This window comes from Dendrobates tinctorius, unplaced genomic scaffold, assembly GCF_039654945.1.
Source record: "Dendrobates tinctorius isolate UK_male_01 unplaced genomic scaffold, ASM3965494v1 ptg000126l, whole genome shotgun sequence".
In the NCBI taxonomy this organism is placed as follows: Eukaryota; Metazoa; Chordata; class Amphibia; order Anura; family Dendrobatidae; genus Dendrobates; species Dendrobates tinctorius.
Genome location: NW_027361794.1, coordinates 13,546,945 through 13,567,183, shown reverse-complemented (window position 1 = coordinate 13,567,183; position 20,239 = coordinate 13,546,945). Strand labels below are relative to the sequence as shown.

General features: G+C 43.2%; 1 protein-coding gene and 1 pseudogene across 1 annotated transcript in view; both read left to right on the top strand.

Annotated features, from left to right (window-relative positions):
* The window catches only part of LOC141047339 (uncharacterized), a 944,519-nt gene that overhangs the window by 856,302 nt on the left and 67,978 nt on the right, over window positions 1–20,239 (top strand). The window contains 1 exon segment of the mRNA XM_073542400.1: window positions 9,123–9,365. Coding sequence (XP_073398501.1) covers window positions 9,123–9,365 — 243 coding nt within the window.
* On the top strand, window positions 9,319–10,247 carry LOC141047335 (uncharacterized; annotated as a pseudogene).

Genomic DNA, 20,239 nt, shown 5'->3' with positions numbered 1-20,239 from the left:
TGCTAGAGAGCATTTGGATGATCCAGAGGAGTTTTGGGAGAATGTCCTGTGGTCTGATGAAACCAAACTGGAACTGTTTGGTAGAAACACAACTTGTCGTGTTTGGAGGAAAAAGAATACTGAGTTGCATCCATCAAACACCATACCTACTGTAAAGCATGGTGGTGGAAACATCATGCTTTGGGGCTGTTTCTCTGCAAAGGGGCCAGGACGACTGATCCGGGTACATGAAAGAATGAATGGGGCCATGTATCGTGAGATTTTGAGTGCAAACCTCCTTCCATCAGCAAGGGCATTGAAGATGAAACGTTGCTGGGTCTTTCAACATGACAATGATCCAAAGCACACCGCCAGGGCAACGAAGGAGTGGCTTCGTAAGAAGCATTTCAAGGTCCTGGAGTGGCCTAGCCAGTCTCCAGATCTCAACCCTATAGAAAACCTTTGGAGGGAGTTGAAAGTCCGTGTTGCCAAGCCAAAAGCCAAAAACATCACTGCTCTAGAGGAGATCTGCATGGAGGAATGGGCCAACATACCAACAACAGTGTGTGGCAACCTTGTGAAGACTTACAGAAAACGTTTGACCTCTGTCATTGCCAACAAAGGATATATCACAAAGTATTGAGATGAATCATAGAATCATAGAATCGTAGAGTTGGAAGGGACCTCCTGGGCCATCTGGTCCAACCCCCTGCTCAAAGCAGGATTCGCTAAATCATCCCAGTCAGATGTCTGTCCAGCCTCTGTTTGAAGACTTCCATTGAAGGAGAACTCACCACTTCTCGTGGCAGCCTGTTCCACTCATTGATCACTCTAACTGTCAAAAAGTTTTTTCTAATATCTAATCTGTGTCTCCTCCCATTCAGTTTCATCCCATTGCTTCTAGTCTTTCCTTGTGCAAATGAGAATAAAGTTGATCCTTCTACAATGTGACAGCCCTTTAGATATTTGTAGACAGCAATTAAGTCTCCTCTCAGTCTTCTCTTTTGCAAACTAAACATTCCCAAATCCTGCAACCTTTCCTCATAAGACAGGGTTTGCAGACCGGTCACCATTCTGGTCGCTCTTTTCTGAACTTGCTCCAGTTTGTTGATGTCTTTTTTAAAATGTGGTGCCCAAAACTGGACACAATATTCCAGATGAGGTCTGACCAAAGAGGAGTAGAGGGAAATAATGACTTCACGTGATCTAGACTGTATGCTTCTGTTAATACATCCTAGAACTGCATTTGCCTTTTTTGCTGCTGCATCACACTGTTGACTCATATTCAGTCTGTGATCTATTAGTATACCCAAGTCTTTTTCACATGTGCTGTCACTTAGCCCTATTCCTCCCATTCTATATATGCTTTTTTCATTTTTATTGCCCAGATGTAGTACTTTGCATTTCTCCCTGTTAAAAACCATTCTGTTAGTTACTGCCCACTTCTCCAGTTTATTTAAATCTTTTTGAATCCGCTCTCTCTCTTCTCTAGTATTAGCTATCCCTCCTAACTTTGTGTCATCAGCAAATTTAATCAGTTTACCCTCAATTCCTTCATCTAAATCGTTGATAAAGATGTTGAACAATACAGGGCCCAGGACAGAGCCCTGTGGTAATTTGGTCAGAAATTTTGTTTCTGACCAAATACTTATTTTCCACCATAATATGCAAATAAAATGAAAAAAAACAGACAATGTGATTTTCTGGATTTTTTTTCTCAGTTTGTCTCCCATAGTTGAGGTCTACCTATGATGTAAATTACAGACGCCTCTCATCTTTTTAAGTGGTGGAACTTGCACTATTGCTGACTGACTAAATACTTTTTTGCCCCACTGTATAATTGCCTTAAATTGTCTGTCATCCACTTCCATCTGGATGTCCCCGAATCCCACAATCCACCTCGCCGCACCGGAAGTACGCCAACCGCCATTTTGGAACACCCAAGTGATGCCGCTCAGATCCGAGCCGCTGCTGCGATCTCGAACGCCGCTGCTATCTTGACCGCTGCTCAGATCCAGGCCACCGCTGTGATCACGATGCTTTGAAAGTGGGGTAACGACGGGGTATAACAAGAGGGGTGTAATGAAGGGGGTATAATGAGAGGGTGTAATGAGGGGGTGTAATGAGGAGAGAGTAATGAGAGGGATGCCGCCGCCAGGACCCACCGCCTGACTACACGCGCCGGATCCCGCCACTGCCTGCCCACCCACCTCCGTGCAGTCACAGCCGGCAGGAAAGTCCACGGCTTGAGGCCTGTGCTGGAGATTGGGTGCGGCCACCCTCTGGTGGCGCCACAGACCATCTCCAGCACAGGCCGCAAAACACCGTCTTTCCTGCCAGTTGTGACTGCACGGAAGTGGGTGGGCTGCTGCCCCCATCGTGATGCTACTGCCCTCCCGATGCGATAGCATCGGGCACACATCTAGTAATTTATATTTGGAATGGTGGATTGCATAATAACTATCTATTAGGTGCATGTCTGTATTCAGATGTGTATTGTAGAAGAAAGGGGAAAAAGTGGGGAATGTGCTCTAGGTAACTATGTGTTATTTTATGTAGAGATGAGTCCTGGGTGGAAGAAATAATGGCGGTCTGCGCTGCATGAAAAAGAAAAACAAAGATGAAGGACTTCAGCTAGAGACGTCACTGTATTACCTGTACACTATATACAGAGCTCCTGTGTATAATGTCACTGGTGATCACTGTATTACCTGTACACTGACACTATATACAGAGCTTCTGTGTATAATGTCACTGGTGATCACTGAGTTACCTGTACACTGACATTATATACAGAGCTCCTGTGAATAATGGCATTAGTGTTGTGTTTTTTTTTATTAATGATCAGTATTGTATCATTCGTCACTATGTGGTGGTAGTATGTGATCTGGTTATGATATGGTGGTATTTCTCTCTGTATGTGGTATTATTTGATCACTATGTGATGGTAATATGTGATCTGGTCATGGTATGGAGGTATTTGTTCCTTGTGTGTGGTATTATTCTGTAACTAGGTGGTGATAATATCTGGTCTGGTCATGGTGTGACGGTTTTTGACCCTTGTATGTGGTATTAATTGTCATTATAAAGAATGTATGTGACTCATTCCCTTAAAGAAAAATAAATAAAAATATACCTAAAAAGAGTATTGGATATTTTAAGAAATGTTTAATAGGTTAGAGTAGAGTAGGGCCCGGCCAAAAGAGTCTACTTTGTCATGGTGGCGGCTTAAAAATTATTTTGGCCAAAACAAAAGCTGCTGGCCATGTTTGCTTTCTGGTGTCTGCTGGGAACTGTTAGGGTATGTGCACATGCTGCGGATTCTGCTGCGTTTACAGTACCATTCAAGTCAACCTATTTTCAAAAACGCTGTGCACATGCTGCGGATTTTAACACGTGGATTTGCTGCGGGTTCAAATCCGCAGCATGACAATTCTTTTTGTGGATCCGCAACGTTTTTACACCTGATCCACTATAGGAAATCACAGGTGTAAAAACGCAGGGAAATCCGCAGAAAATATGCACTAAATCCACAGGTAAAACGCAGGTCATTTGACCTGCGGATTTAGCCAAATCCGCGCTGAAAAATCCGCAGAGTAATCCACAGCTTGTGCACATACCCTTAATATCAGATTGGTGAGGACATGGTGCAGAAGATGAATTCTTCCAAGAGCGGATGGTGGGACTGTGGAAGGTTCGAGGGGTGGAGGCAGAACTGGGGAGAGTCTCAAGGGGGCCTGAAAATTTTGCCAGTATGGGGCCCCAAAATTCCTAGCGGAATTTTGGGGCCCTGCCTACAGGTGGCCATAATTTTTTCTATGTGCCCCTACATAGTATTAATGGCAAGTGTGCCCCCATATATTAGTAATGTCACCTATGTGCCCCCATATATTAGTAATGTCACCTATGTGCCCCCATATAATAGTAATGTCACCTGTGTGCCCCCATATATTAGTAATGTCACCTATGTGCCCCCATATATTAGTAATGTCACCTATGTGCCCCCATATATTAGTAATGTCACCTATGTGCCCCCATATATTAATAATAAATCAAAGATTGACCGTCACATCCAAACATAATTTGTTGGGGGGGGACATCCTGCGGCATTCCATCTGCTTTCATCGGCAGTTGCGGCACTTGCTCTGGTACACTCTCCTTTATTACATGTATATGCACTTTATTCCTTATTTGCTACTCTGTGCAGCTCCAGATTTTCTCCCTGTTATCAACCCTCATGGTAGACTCAGGTTTTTTATAGCCATGTGGGCAACGTAACTTGGTAGCAACAAACAATGGTCTATTATTGTCATCTACCATGTTTACCCTGGCATAAATTAATTTGTATGCAAGAACCTTTTTTTAGTATTTACATCTAAACTACAGAGTTGTTCATTGATCCCTTATGTTACTGCCTATTTCTGTGCAGTTCCAGGTGTACCCTACTTCATTAACCCTTATGGTATACTCCGGTCCTTTATGGTCACATGGGCGACGTGCAGTATTGCTTTATCCTCTTGCAAAACTTAGTGGCAACAAACAATGTTATCTACTAAGGCATGTTGTGTCTGCCATGGATTAATTTGCATGTAAAAACCTTTTTTGTATTCACATTTAACCTATAGGGTTACTTATTGACCTTTCTTTGTGTCACTGCTTATTTTCTTGCCACAGCTTATCCCCCTCTTTTTGGAGGCTTTTTTGCCCTGTCTTTTTATTATTTTTTTCATCTTTTAATATATTTTATAAAGAATTATGGTTTTAAACACATTTTTTGTAATCTTCACTTTTTTTCTACATGACATACATCATTGTGGAATTTGTTGGTTTTTGGCCAAATATGTTTCTAGAGCCGTAGTAGAAGATGAAGATGTCGTCCTCATCATGAAGTAGTTATTTCTCCTGTCCCGTGTAATGAATATCTCCTGCAGTATTGCTAATGCCGATTCCAGTGTCGGTAAATGAGACGAGAATTAGCGTTATGGAAGATGAGTCTATGAGAAACGTATTCAGCTGCCGACTCCGAGGGAGAAACTGCTTGTTGTCTGTGGCCTAAATATATAGGTTTTATTAGTAGATGTAAGGAAGAAAACTAAATACTGTAAAATAATAAATCTCCTCATATGTTTCCCTTATTATCTCCAGTAATTGTATTATTACACAGGATTTTTATGATGTTACATCGGCTCATCTTCTCATTCAGGTCTCTACAATATCGGATCCTCTCAGTGAAGATCTTCTATATAAGAGAATTTTCCTGATTTATCCATCAAGGATGGATATGGACAGAGACAAGATGGCGGAGAGGATATTACACCTCACCCTAGAGATCCTCTTCCGGCTTACTGGAGAGGTGAGAGATTCTGATGACGTCACATTACATCATTCTTATCTATGGGAATAACAGATGGACAGAACTGGAGAGGTGAGGACTCTGGAAATGTCTGTAGTGAGATTTATTAATGTGTCTCTCCATAACCAGGATTACACAGTAGTGAAGAAGACCTCTAGTGAGCGCTGTCAGGACCCTGTGTCTGAGGGATGCAGAAGACCCCTGAGCCTAATCACAGGGCCTCCACCTCACCCCCTGATACATGAGGACATCAATGACCAGAAGATCCTAGAAGTCGCCTACAAGATGATTGAGCTGCTGACTGGAGAGGTGACACTGCTGGGAATGCTGGGACATTATATAGTAATGCTATGAAGGGATCGGGGGATGACGGTATCATTGTATGTGTCAGGTTCCTATAAGGTGTCAGGATGTCGCTGTCTATTTCTCCATGGAGGAGTGGGGGTATTTAGAAGAACATAAAGATCTGTACAAGGACGTCATGATGAAGGTCCCACAGCCCCTCACATCACCAGGTAATAGACAGGACTAAATGCACATGGCCTATAATTATCTGTATGTAAAGAATGAATTCAGTCCCTGTATGTGTTTCCTCCAGATCTATCTAGTAAGAGGACAACACCAGAGAGATGTCCCCGTCCTCTTCTTCCACAGGACTGTAAACAAGAAGATCCCAATGTTCCTCAGAATCATCAGGTAGATGAAGAGAAGGTGTGATGAGATCTCCCCTATGATGTGTAGACGGCTGTGAAGGTCTTGTGCTCAGTCTTGTTTTATCCACCAGAATTATATGTTTTATACTTGTGTAATAAGAGCGGTGGAGATGGCAGGATTAGAGCTGATCATAGATGTGACTTCTCCATCTGTCTGTGACTTTTACAATATTTGTTTCAGGCTGAAGATCTGAGCCATATTAATACTACAGAGACATATGTGAGGGGTGATGAGCAGTGTAAAGAGGAGATTCCTACATATGACTACCCAGGTGAGTAGTAACCACTAAATGCAGAGAAGTCACAGATTCTTCTCAGTCACCGGCTGTGGCTGCTTTATCCGTGGTGTAGTCTGGTCATATTACAATCGTGTGATCACCATTTTTCCTCCTGACCACAACATTCTCCTCCTCCCAAAACTGTTCTAATGACTTTGGGCATTGAAAGCCCTTTTCTATAGAACTTACCACCTAAAGGATCCACCTACCCTCTGGGATTAGAAGACGCTGACCCTTACCTGCCCAGGTCTGTAAACTACAAAGTCAAATGACAGCGTATGTAGAATGTGCTGACAAGTTAGAAAATCACTTCAAGAAACGTATTATGATGGGTCTGTGAGAGAAATTGGACGGTAATGATGCTGTTGGCTTCCTAGATCCCTGATATCTTATTGGATGAATCTACCTTCTCTCCCTTCTGTGCTGCTGAATGTCTCATATGGTCCCTACAAGACCAGGTCCAGTTTTTCTGGCCAAATTTCTCTTTTATTATCAATAACATTAAATGTGCAGTGAGGCCAAGTGTGAATTTCTGTACAATGGCCGAGTTTCCCTTTATCCTGACTTTTCAATTTGTATTAAAACAAACTAATTTCAAGGAGGATTGTGATAAACTACAGGAAAACCATTACACCTGTGCCATGATATATCTCTAAGCTGTGCGTGGCTGATGGCTGTAATATACACTTATTCACCCCTGCAGGAGATGTGTTGGCATGGCTCCAGCACTGGTTTCATAGATTCACTCCACGTCATAAATGACATTTTTTCGATCCTAAGGAATTCCAAATTACTGCACAATCTCTACTGAAATGGGGAGCAATATTATTTTCTCTGATCTTATGGTCAGGACTCATAGTAGCTCCAATGGCCCAACATAAATGAATAGAACTCTGGTTTAATGTTGGAGTACTCCCCTCTTACATACATTGTTGTTGGGGATGTAACTTTTTTATTCTATGTCTTTTTTTACCTGTTCATTCTGTATGATGGTTTGATTGTGTTGAGATTGACCTGCTTCACTTATGTAAGTCTGTAACTCCCTTATAGTCTAAAAAAACGCTCTCCATCGCCTCTTCCAAATGCCTAAGATCTAAATTAAAAGTGAACCTGTCAGCAGGATTGTGCACAGTAACCTACAGACACTGTCAGGTCGGTGCCGTTATACTGATTATATTGATGCATGGTGATGAAATCAGTCTTGTTGTTGTTGTTTTTTAATCTTTATTTGTAGTTTTCAGTTAATGAGATTCTCGTGCTCTGGGGTGGGGCTGTGCACCGGGTTTTATGTGGTGCTCTGCTTACATGTTCATCTGTTGCGGTCGGCCGGCGCGTCAAAACGACACTTGCGGATGCGTCAGCGTACATCCGCATGGCCTGCGTACCCAATGTTAAAAATGGGTACGCTGGACGCATGTAGACGTAGGCAGAGCTGAAGGCAGAGATGCTGCAGTGGGCGGGTCTGAATGGAGGAAGTAGGCTGCCACCGCAGCGCTACACAATGCAAGTGTGAAACTAGACTTAGATGGCAAGAATAATAGGTAGCTGGGTCAGAACCAGAAGGACAGAATCTGAAGACACAAGAGTAGTCAGTAAACAGGCCACGGTCACAACAGGAAACAAATGCACAAGTCACGAGCTGAGCACAGAGGACTGATCCAGAGAGCAACCCAGTATCTGTCAGATTCTGGCAATATTCTTTGAGCTTTAGTAGGGTGTGGTGCTTTCCAATTGGCTGAAGTTGGGAGCAGATTACTCCAGCTGGACAGCAGGAACAGATCCCAGATGAGATTGGACTCACCATATGCCGAAGCCCTAATATAACTAAATGACAGAAAACCAGAACAGTCGAAATCCCCATAAAGTGATTCCATTTTATAAATTAATTCACTGAGGTTTATAATTCCTAGTAGGAGTGAATATTTTGACTACACAGCCACTTTCCGGAAATTAACACGCAGTGGCTGTTGGAGAGTGAAAATTACACATTTGCATTTTATTACCCAACACATAGTGCCCAGATTGTGCTCCAGGAGACACACAACGCAAATTAAGTGGGTTATTCTCACTATAATATTGCTAAATACAGGGATCCTAAATGATTTTTGAGCACACTGCAAGACTCAGAAGTGAGAGCGGATTTTGCTGGATTGGTTTATGGAAACCTTATTGCTTTTAACAGCCTTTGAGCCACTAATAGTGTGGGAACCTCTGTTTTTCCATTGACAGATGATGGACCTGAGTGGGGACTTTTTTATGAGATGAGAATTGATATTATTTTCGCCTACATAACATTGATTGGTTTCTTTTTATTCAATATTTGGGAGGCAGAATGAACAAACAGTTGAACAACATGCACTACTTGTTCATCCTATAAGGTTTTCTATTAGACTGTGAACTGTCATTGACTTGGTAAATAATTCAATTTGTTTTACATAAACATGGTAAGCTAAGTAGAAATGTTCAAAAATATAAAACTCAAGGATATTTTATTAAAAAATAATTGTTTTTTATCTTTGCAGATGACTGTACCAGGAGATCAGAGGGACAGCTGACATTTTCAATTTTTAAATCTGATAATCTTGAGATGCTACAAGATACAACTGAAGCGAATGCTATTACTCCAGATATACCATCATCCCTTCACAGCAAAAATCTCTCATCTGATCCTGTGGAACAGGTCCCATCTTCTGATTCATTACTGACTAGTAAGGAAAGTCACGAAAGAGGCATTAAAAAACAAACTGCTCCTAAAGCAAATAAGTCTTTTTCATGTTCAGAATGTGATAAATGGTTTAGCAAGAAATCGACTCTTGTTCAGCACCAGAGAATTCACACAGGGGAGAAACCTTTTTCCTGTTCAGAATGTGGGAAATATTTTGCACAAAAATCAAATTTTGTTAAGCACCAGAGAACTCACACAGGGGAGAAGCCTTTTTCCTGTTCAGAATGTGGGAAATGTTTTAGCCAGAAAGCGCATCTGAATGACCACAAGAGAACTCACACAGAGGAGAAGCCTTTTTCCTGTTCAGAATGTGGGAAGTACTTTAACCGGAAAGACAATCTAAATATCCACCAAAGAACCCACACAGGGGAGAAGCCTTTTTCCTGTTCAGAATGTGGGAAATGTTTTAACCAGAAATGGAGTCTTCTTATACACCAAAGAACTCACACAGAAGAGAAGCCTTTTCCTGTTCAGAATGTGGGAACTGTTTTAACCGGGAAGCGCATCTTGTTAGTCACCAAAGAACCCACACAGGGGAGAAACCTTTTTCCAGTTCAGAATGTGAAAAATGTTTTAAACATAAAGGGAATCTTCTTATACACCAAAGAACTCACACAGGGGAGAACCCTTTTTCCTGTTCAGAATGTGGGAAATGTTTTAACCAGAAAGGGAGTCTTCTTATACACCAAATAACTCACACAGAAGAGAAGCCTTTTTCCTGTTTAGAATGTGGGAAATGTTTTAACCGGAAAGAAAATCATCTTATACACCAAATAACTCACACAGAAGAGAAGCCTTTTTCCTGTTCAGAATGTGGGAAATGTTTTAACCAGAAATCGATTCTTAATAGACACCAGAGAGCTCACACAGGGGAGATGCCTTTTTCCTGTTCATAATGTCGAAAATGTTTTAGCCTGAAATCTTCTCTTCTTAGTCACCAGAGAGCTCACACAGGGGAGAGAAGCCCTTTTCATGTTCAGAATGCGGGAAATGTTTTAAATGCAAAATAAATCTTGATGACCATCAAGGAACTCACACAGGGGAGAAGCCTTTTTCCTGTTCAGAATGTGGGATCTGTTTTAACCGTAAAACGAATCTTTTTAGACATTGTCACACAGAAGAGAAGCCTTGTTCATTTTCTTAATGTGGGAAATATTGTGCATGGAAATCAACTGTTAATAAACATCAGAGACATCACATAGGGGAGAAGCCTTTTTTATGTTCAGAATGTTGGAATCTTTTTAACCAAAATTTGATCTTCTTAAAGGGATTGTCTCTTGTCATTCCTCTTGTTTGCTGACAAAAGGATAAAACTAAACTTTATTATTAATTCCAAATGTAAAACTATACCCATAGTTCACCCCCTGAAGGTTAGTCAGAAAGTGACTAATAGATAAAACATGTATCCCACTGTCAGGGACAGGAGGGACGCTTTGCCGACACACGGCTATCACATTCGCAGGGAGCTTATCTTAGTTTTCCCACCGCTGCCACCAAATGTGATTAAAAACAGCAAACAAGTCTATTGACCTATCAATTTACCACAAGGGCTTATTTTAGTTATTCCACTGCTGCCAACAATATCCCACTTTCGGCTCTGCTTTGGAACTCGCAGCTCTCCGGCACCCCCCTTACTCTCACGTCAGTCAGGGAACTGCACCTAGGATAATTGGTCTCCGGACGGGCCTGCTTCAATGTGGACTGGCTGTTAGGCATGCTGCAGCGAGGGAATTATAAATACTCCTAGCCGCAGCCAGAAGATAAGCTAATAAAACCCGTTCCGTCACTGCCAGCGTTACCCAACTAGCCCAGAACACACTTCGCTGCCACCAGCTCCAATTCCTCAATAGAGGGGTCTGAACCCAACCCAAATTAGTAGCGTAATTAACTTTGAAGAACATGCAAATTTGTTATAGGGCAAGGAGAAACAAAACTAGTAATTTTATATTTTACTTCCAAAAGGTAGGCAGTGTTAACAAGAGGTATAAAAAGATTTTACAAAATGAGACAATTAAAATATGTACAAGGCAATTACAAAATAACAGGGACTAAGAAGAAGAAGCACTCACATTTTGCTTAGATAATTTCAGGCTGATCAGGCTGTGCGGGGGATACATCAAAATGCATCAGAGGTTCTTGGTGTGACCACTTCCAAGGCATCAACTGGCTCCAGACTGACTGACAGTAACTTATACCTCTGGGCTTGTGACATCACTGAGTTACCAACGCCCCCCCCTTTCCTCTGAGTTGCAACTTGTTTAAGAAAACTTTGAAGCTACATAACTGGGCTGGAGAGCCTAGCAGAATAACGGCAGAACCATCACTCATCTTGTCTTGGAATTAGCTTCCTATCAACTCTAAACAAGGACTGTCTATTCAACTCGGTTCGGGAGAAATCCATTTCTCGGATTCTGCTGGTGCTAGAGTTTAGAAAAAGGCGCTGTGGTGTAGATTTAGTATTGCCAGTCCCAAATATGTAATTTTCTTATTCCTAACATAAACTGGCATTGAGTTATGCCGAATGGTTAGATTCTAAATCCCATCCATTTTAGCCATAGAGCACATGTTGGAGACAAAGAAGTTCTCTCTGCCAAGTAACGCATTCTTTCGAGAGGGATGAGTAAGGAGTGTCATGTTACAGGCAGAGGAATGAAGTGAGCTAGTGAGAACAGCCTGCTGACAGGGGGAAAGGAGGGTGGTCAGGGAAGCTTGTCTCTGTGCAGCTATGAATGTAGCAGAAAGTTCTGGAAAGGTGTGTTAATAAGAAAAACCATACGTCATATTTACATTATCGTGACACCCAAGTTTCAGTATGTAGGGTGAGGTGATCCTCTACACTTGTTTGTAACCCTGACAACCTCATACCTATTCATCCAACCCCCACTCCCCCGGTCCTCTTACCTGGAGCACTATGGAACGCACGCCCTGTCTGCAACAAGCTATCGTTTATCCATGACCTCTTTATCACCAACAAACTCTCCTTCCTTGCCATCACTGAAACCTGGCTCACTCCGTCTGACACAGCCTCTCCAGCTGCGCTTTCCTATGGCAGATTCCATCTCTCTCACACCCCTCGCCCTAGCAACAAACGTGGTGGAGGAGTTGGCTTGCTCCTCTCCGATACCTGCTCCTTTACCCCAGTTCCTTTGCCACCCTCCGCTACTCTTCCCTCGTTCGAGGTGCACTCCTTCCGCATCTATTCCCCCTCCAACTGGCTGTCATCTACTGCCCCCCAGAACTAACCATCTCCACCTTTCTCGACCAATTCACCACCTGGCTACTCCAATTCCTTTCTGATGACATCCCCACCATCATCATGGGCGACTTCAACATCCCCATTGACACTTCCACCCCAGCTGCCTCTAAACTTCTATCGCTCACGGCTTCCCTCGGCCTCACTCAATGGTCCTCTGCGGCCACCCACAAAGATGGTCACAAGCTGGACCTTATCTTCACCCGTCTCTGTTCTCTCACTAATGTCAATAACTCACCCCGCCCCCTGTCTGACCACAACCTACTGACATTCTCTTCCCTCTCCTCTCCTACTGCGCAACTCCCGCTCCATAAACTCGCTCACCCTCGCAGGAAACACCTCAATTTACAATCACTCTCTGAGTCCCTTCTCCCTCTTACAGACATAGCTTCCCTTCATGACACAGATGCTGCTGCCATTTTTTATAACACCACAATAACAGCAACACTTGATTCGGCTGCCCCCCCTCACACAGAGCAAAGGTCGTACAATCAACAGGCAGCCCTGGCTGACCAGCCTGAACAAAGAACTGAGAAGGGTTTCCAGGGCCGCTGAGCGGAGATGGAAGAGAACCCATTCTACTGAGCACTTCAGCGCATAAAAGCAGTCCCTTGCCAGCTTTAAGTCCACGCTCTCTGCTGCTAAACAAACTTACTTCGCATCTCTCATATCCTCCCTGTCTCACAACCCTAAACAACTCTTCAACACTTTCAATTCTCTACTCCGTCCCACAGCACCTCCTCCCCCTCCTCTCATTTCTGCTGAAAACTTTGCCTCCTTCTTTAAGCAGAAGATCGACAAGATCAGACAAAACTTTGGCCCGCAGCCTCCAATGCCCCTCTTAGCCGCTCAGCCCTGTTCTGCAAAAGCCAGCTTCTCCACCATGACAGAAGATCAGCTCTCCACCCTTCTGTCAAGATCACACCTCACCACTTTTGCCCTCGACCCACTCCAGTCTCACCTCATCCCTAACTTGGCCACAGTCTTCATCCCATCTCTAACAAACCTCTTCAATCTTTCATTTACAAATGGTGTCTTTCCCTCATCCTTCAAACATGCCTCAATCACACCCATCCTCAAAAAGCCCTCCCTTGATCCATCCTCTGTGCCTAACTATTGCCCAATATCTCTTCTCCCTTACACCTCAAAACTACTGGAACAGCATGTATATCTTGATCTGTCCTCCCACCTCTCCTCCTGTTCCCTCTTTGACCGGTTACAATCTGGCTTCTGACCGCATCACTCAACTGAAACTGCCCTAACTAAAGTCACTAACGACTTACTAACCGCCAAGAGCAAGCGACACTACTCTCTCCTCCTTCTCCTGGACCTGTCCTCTGCCTTCGACACCGTAGACCATTCCCTCCCGCTACAGACTCTCTCATCTCTTGGCATCACAGACTTGGCCCTATCCTGGATCTCATCATACTTGACAGACTGAACATTTAGTGTCTCCCTCTCACACACCACCTCCTCCCCTCGCCCCCTGTCTGTTGGTGTTCCTCAAGGCTCTGTCCTAGGACCCCTACTATTCTCCATCTACACCTTTGGCTTGGGACAGCTCATAGAATCCTATGGTTTGCAGTATCACCTCTATTCCGATGACACGCAGATCTACCTATCTAGACCCAACCTCACCTCCTTACTGACTGAAATCCCACAATGTCTGTCTGCTATATCAGCCTTCTTCTTTGCTCGCTTTCTCAAACTGAACATGGGCAAAACAGAATTCATCATCTTTCCCCCATCTCACTCTACCCCTCCACCTGACCTATCCATCAATGTCAATGGCTGCTTTCTTTCTCCAGTCCCGCACGCTCGGTGCCTTGGGGTGATCCTCGACTCTGCGCTCTCTTTCAAACCACGTATCCAAGCCCTCGCCTCCTCCTGCCGCCTCAAACTCAAAAATATTTCCCGAATCCGCTCATTCCTCAACCACGAAACCACAAAAACACTAGTGCATGCTCTTATCTCCCGCCTCGACTACTGCAAACTCCTACTCTCTGGACTCCCCTCTAGCACTCTGGCTCCGCTCCAGTCCATCCTACACTCTGCTGCACGAGTAATCCACCTGTCTCCCCGCTATTTCCCAGCCTCCCCCCTGTGCCAGGCCCTTCACTGGCTTCCTATTGCCCAGAGGCTCCAATTCAAAACCCTAACCATGACATACAAAGCCTTCCACAACCTGTCTCCTCCATACATCTGTGACATGGTCTCTAGGTAGATCTCCTTCTCTACTCCCCCCTTATCTCTTCCCACAACCGCATACAAGACTTCTCCCGTGCTTCCCCCATACTCTGGAACTCTCTGCCGCAACACATCAGGCTCTCACCATCAATGGAAACCTTCAAGAAGAACCTGAAGACCCACCTGTTCCGACAAGCCTACAGCCTGCAATGATCCTCGGTCTACTGAACCACCGCACGACCTGCTCTACCCTCTCATACTGTAACCTCACCCATCCCTGTAGACGGTGAGCCCTCGCGGGCAGGGTCCTCTCTCCTTATGTACTTGTGTGTCCCTTCTCTTACACATGTTTAATATACTTGTCTATATTTCCCCTTTTCACATGTAAAGCGCCATGGAATAAATGGCGCTTTATAAATGCATAATAATAATAATAATAATATGTGCAACCATATTGTCTGGGAGATCTGTGTAATTATTTAGTATGAATATGGAAATGATCTCTGCAAGGTAAGTGTTCCCTGAGCGGTATATACTGTATTTTCACATACTATCTATTCCTCACACTGGAGTGGCTTATAAACTTACGAAGTATATAGTTTGTAGTCTGGGATCTGCCAATATGTGGCTAGTTTTCTGACTGCTTCGGATAACATGATACATGATTTTAGGGTTTTCTTCCTCTAGTCTCACTTGAATATAGGATAATATTAAATAGTCTCTTGATGAGTCGTCTTTGGTGAGGACGACGAAACCCGTAGAAATGAGAGGCTTGGAGAGTGAGTGTGTATACGTCACCTCACCCTATATACTGAGGCTTGGGTGAAAATGTTTTCTATTAGTCACCTTCTGACTAACCTTCAGGGGGTGAATTATGGGTATAGTTTTACATTTGGTATTAATAAAGTCAAGGTATAAATAAATATATATATTTTTTCCCCAGTGAACTCATTCCTCATGTTTGGCCTCATTAAAATAAAAACACTCAATACTCCTCTGGCGTCAGCTCCACTTCAGTGGCGTCGAGACTCACTGTTCCGGGGCTTATGTGAGTTTTTTACATCACACGAGCCCTGCTCCCAATTAGTGGCAGCTTCACAGTTCCCACCTTCAGACGTATTAAGCATCAACAGGAAGCCAGGGCTGCGGCTTTTCTCTGACTGCCTCATGATGCTCGATTTGTCTAAAAGTGGGGACAGTGACAACAGCACTGATTGGCTACAGGGCTCACATGACATAAAACCCTCAAATGACCCAAAAACCCAAGTGCCAACACCACTGAAGCGATGCGGGCATGGAAGGTTTGTATGCGTGGTTTCATTTTTACAGGACCAAACATCAGCAATGAGAAGGGGTTGTCCAACTAGTGAACAACCTTTTTAAACATCAAAAATCCCTCACAGAGAGAGAAGTCATTATTATACCTAGAGTGTGAGAAATGAATTACAGGAAAATTGTATTTTGTTGACCTTCAAAATAACTCAGACGGGGAGAAACTACATATGTTATTGACAAATTGTACAAAATCATAATACACGTGGCGTGCGTTCAAGGATGGAATATTATATGGGAGTTTTCTAGAATAAACCAAATACCAACAGGAAATAAACGACCCAAAACAAACATTTATCAGTAACAATAACTCCTCTTTATTAGGTAAAGTATCAAAGAATTGCACCATTTTCTGATATATGCCTCATCTCCATTTTTCATGATCTTGGGTTGGGTGTTGGCTTATTTTTTGAGTGCCGAACTGACGTTTTTAATACCATTTTGATGGAGACGATCTTTTGATCGCCTGTTATTGCATTTTAATGCAATGTTGCGGCGACCAAAAAATGTAATTCTGGTGTTTTGACTTTTTTTCTCATTACGCCGTTTAGCGATTGGGTTAATTCTTTTTTATATTGATAGATCGGGGAATTCTGAACACGGCGACACCAAATATGTGTATGTTTGATTTTTTAATTGTTTTATTTGGAATGGGGCGAAAGGGGGGTAATTTGAACATTTTTTTTATTTTTTTAAAACTTTTTTTTTTTTTTTTTACTTTTGGCATTGTGAAGACATGCAGCATTGTAGTTTAATTAACCAGACAACTGTATTTAGCAAATGAAGAGTAATAAAATGTTATCTGTATGTTTGCTTTCAAATTTAAGTGTTGATTTCTGGTTGGTCAAGAAAACAGCCTTTTGTTTTATGCCTGTAATATTAACTTTCATTGTGCGCTTATCCTTGATCACTAGTGATGATTGCTGATATGCTAATTATGCATTGTGTTATGGAACCAGTTTGTTGACTTCAAAAGCAGAAAGGGAAAAATTATGCAAATAGTTTACATAATCAAGTAATGCTGCTTGATCTCATCTCTATTCTTACCCTGTATGTAAATAATGAATGAGGGACACTTGTTAAGTTTAAAAATATGTTACCTGCCTCTGTATAAAGAGAAAAATCTTTTCAATGTAAAGTAGTAATGGGGGGGTGTCTGGTGCTAATAATGCCAGATACAAGATACAAAAATAACGTATTGGTTTAGCACTAATTAAATAGCACAGAGGAAATATCTAGAGAAGATAGATTGTGCATGACCCTATGTAGATATCCCTTCCTTACAGCGGAGGGTGGAACTCTGGGTAGCGATTTGGCGCCCCGCTCCACGTCCACTGACCCTTATTGACCCTCAAGTTAATTAAATTCACCGCACACTCAAACAGACTTTATGCAAATAGGTGTTCATTTTATTACATGTGGGAGCCAAACAGGAATATAGCACACAGTGGAAGCGATATAAATAAAAGACGTTTCGGCTCAGTCCGAGCCTTTATCATATTATCGCTGAAATATAAAGAGAGCTATATCAGAGATTGACAAAAACAGATAAACAAATCACAAAAATCCATAAAATATAAAGGTTATCCCAGTGGAACACAAGGTAAGAACATATACAGATATACAGTATATACAGTGATAATCCATAGTAAAGGATACATCAATCAAATGCCTAGTAAACTAGCACCAACTAGAACTAAGATATCAAGGAGGGTCTTACCTTATTCCAATATTGGAGGTTTGTATAGGGTGCAGAAGGAGAGGATCTCTCAAGAAGAAAGACCAAGATCAATGGCTGAAAGGAATGATCAGATATGTGGTTAGTCATTTCACATATGCAATGGCCACATATTATGTATGTCAGTGTAAAGATGTTTCTTTAAAGGGTAAGAATGTTATAAATATATATATGTGCATACATACACATAGAACTATTTTTGAGTAATAATGGTGGCATCATATGATGGAGTAAAAAATACACATAAGGGGTTAAGTGCTTGTGTGCACTGTGTGTGCCTCCAGTGTCTAGTCTGGTGAGTGAGTCACTACAGAGCAGAGTGTGCACATAGAGGTCAGTGCTATGCCTTGCATGTAAGGCCTCTTTCACACTTCAGTTTTTCGTGTCAGCTAAAATCCGCCAAAAAGGCGGACAAGCGGATCCGTTCCTAACTGATGTGAACGGATGCCACAGGATCCGTTTTCTGACGGATCCGCAGAATGAGGAAATTTAAAGGAACCGCTGGCCGAGAGAGAGAGAATTTTTTTCCTCTGCCAGAAAGGATTTCAGGGTTAATTTTCTCCCTGACTTCCTTTCTCCGGGCATGCGCACTGGAAAATGCAGATCCAACCACAAAAAAAAAACGTTGCATGGTCCGTCCAGGCATGCCGGCGGATGAAAAAAATTTGGCGGATCCTCACAAAAACGGATCCAATGGATGACCATCAGTCAAGATCCGCCAGTGATGCAACTCAATGGTGAAAAAAACGGATCTGCAAAAAAAATTGCGGATCCGTTTTTTTCAAAACCTGGCGGATTTTGACTAATTGTCAAAAACGGAAGTGTGAAAGAGGCCTTAGACGGTGTCTTATCTCATCTTGTTACCTGATGTGTGCTGAGAGAAGGAAGCGCTCCTCCCGCAGCGCCTGTCAGAGGTGGCGTCCTGTGGCATACTAACAGCCTGATGTATGCATATATATATTTATATAACATTCTTACCCTTTAAAGAAACATCTTTACACTGACATAATATGTGGCCATTGCATATGTGAAATGACTAACCGCATATCTGATCATTCCTTTCAGCCATTGATCTTGGTCTTTCTTCTTGAGAGATTCTCCTCTCCTTCTGCACCCTATACAAACCTCCAATATTGGAAGAAGGTAAGACCCTCCTTGATATCTTAGTTCTAGTTGGTGCTAGTTTACTAGGCATTTGATTGATGTATCCTTTACTATGGATTATTATATTCCTGCTTGGCTCCCACATGTAATAAAATGAACACCTATTTGCATAAAGTTTGTTTGAGTGTGCGGTGAATTTAATTAACTTGTAATTAGGACCTACTGGTCTGTTGCACCTGCACCTCGTCTATATTTGACTAGAGTGCACACTAACTACCCAGTTTACCTTACTGACCCTCCACAGGACTCCTTACCAAAATCCACAACCAAACAGCTATAACATATAAAGTGCTAATGGTGCAAAAGTACAACTGTTCCATTGTGCTTAATCTGTACTCAGCACAGATAAGGCTGGATGTTACAGAGAAGAAAAGATGCTAGCATAGATATATCCTCCATATGCCTTAATATTTCATACAGGGCCGCCATCAGGGCATTACTGCCCTTACTGTTGCATGGGACCCGATGATGAGTGGCACACAGGGGCTGCGGGCCCCCCTCTTGTGCTTCTGCTCATCGGGCCCATCATGCACTAAAGCACTGCGAGCCTGTGGCGTACACGTCGGCTCCAGGGCCCGAGAGCTTTCTCGGAGCTGTGCACGGCTGTCTTACCTTAACGGCTGTGCAGCTCCGACTCGCTCTTCCCTCCCTGAACTTCTGGTCAGGTGTCGGCACATAAACGCCGACATGTACAAGGACACTGTGACCAGAAGAGGAGCTGCGACTGCTGGGGATCGCTTGTGAGGTAAGTATGAAAAATGTTGTTTTTCTTTATAAAATGAATTAAATGGGTGAAGGGGTGCACATGATGGAGGGGGGTGCTGCACATGATGGAGGGGGGTGCTGCATATGATGGAGAGGGGTCTGCACATTATGAAGGAGTGCTGCACGTGAAGAAGGGGTGCTGCACATGATGGAGGGGGTGCTGCAAATGATGGAGGGGGCTGCAAATCATAAAGGGGGCTGAAAATGATGGAGGGAGGCTGCAAATGATGGAGGAGGCTGCAAATCATAAAGGGGGCTGAAAATGATGGAGGGGTGCTGCAAATGATGGAGGAGGCTGCAAATGATGAAGGGGGGCTGCACATGATGGAGGGGGTGCTGCACATGATGGAGGAGGCTGCAAATGATGGAGGGGTGCTACAAATGATGGAGGAGGCTGCAAATGATGGAGGAGGCTGCACATGATGGAGGGGTGCTGCACATGATGGAGGAGGCTGCAAATGATGGAGGAGGCTGCACATGATGGAGGAGGTGCTGCACATGATGAATGGGTGTTGAAAATGATGGAGGGGGCTGCACATGATGGAGGAGGCTGCAAATGATATTGGTCTGCAAATAATGGAGGGAGTGCTGCAAATGATGAAGGGGTGCTGCAGATGGATGGGTGCTGCACATGATGGAGGGGTGCTGCACATGATCGAGGGGTGCTGCAAATGATGGAGGGGAGGCTGCAAATGATGGAGGGGGCTGCAAATGATGGAGGGGGGCTGCAAATGATGGAGGGGGGCTGCAAA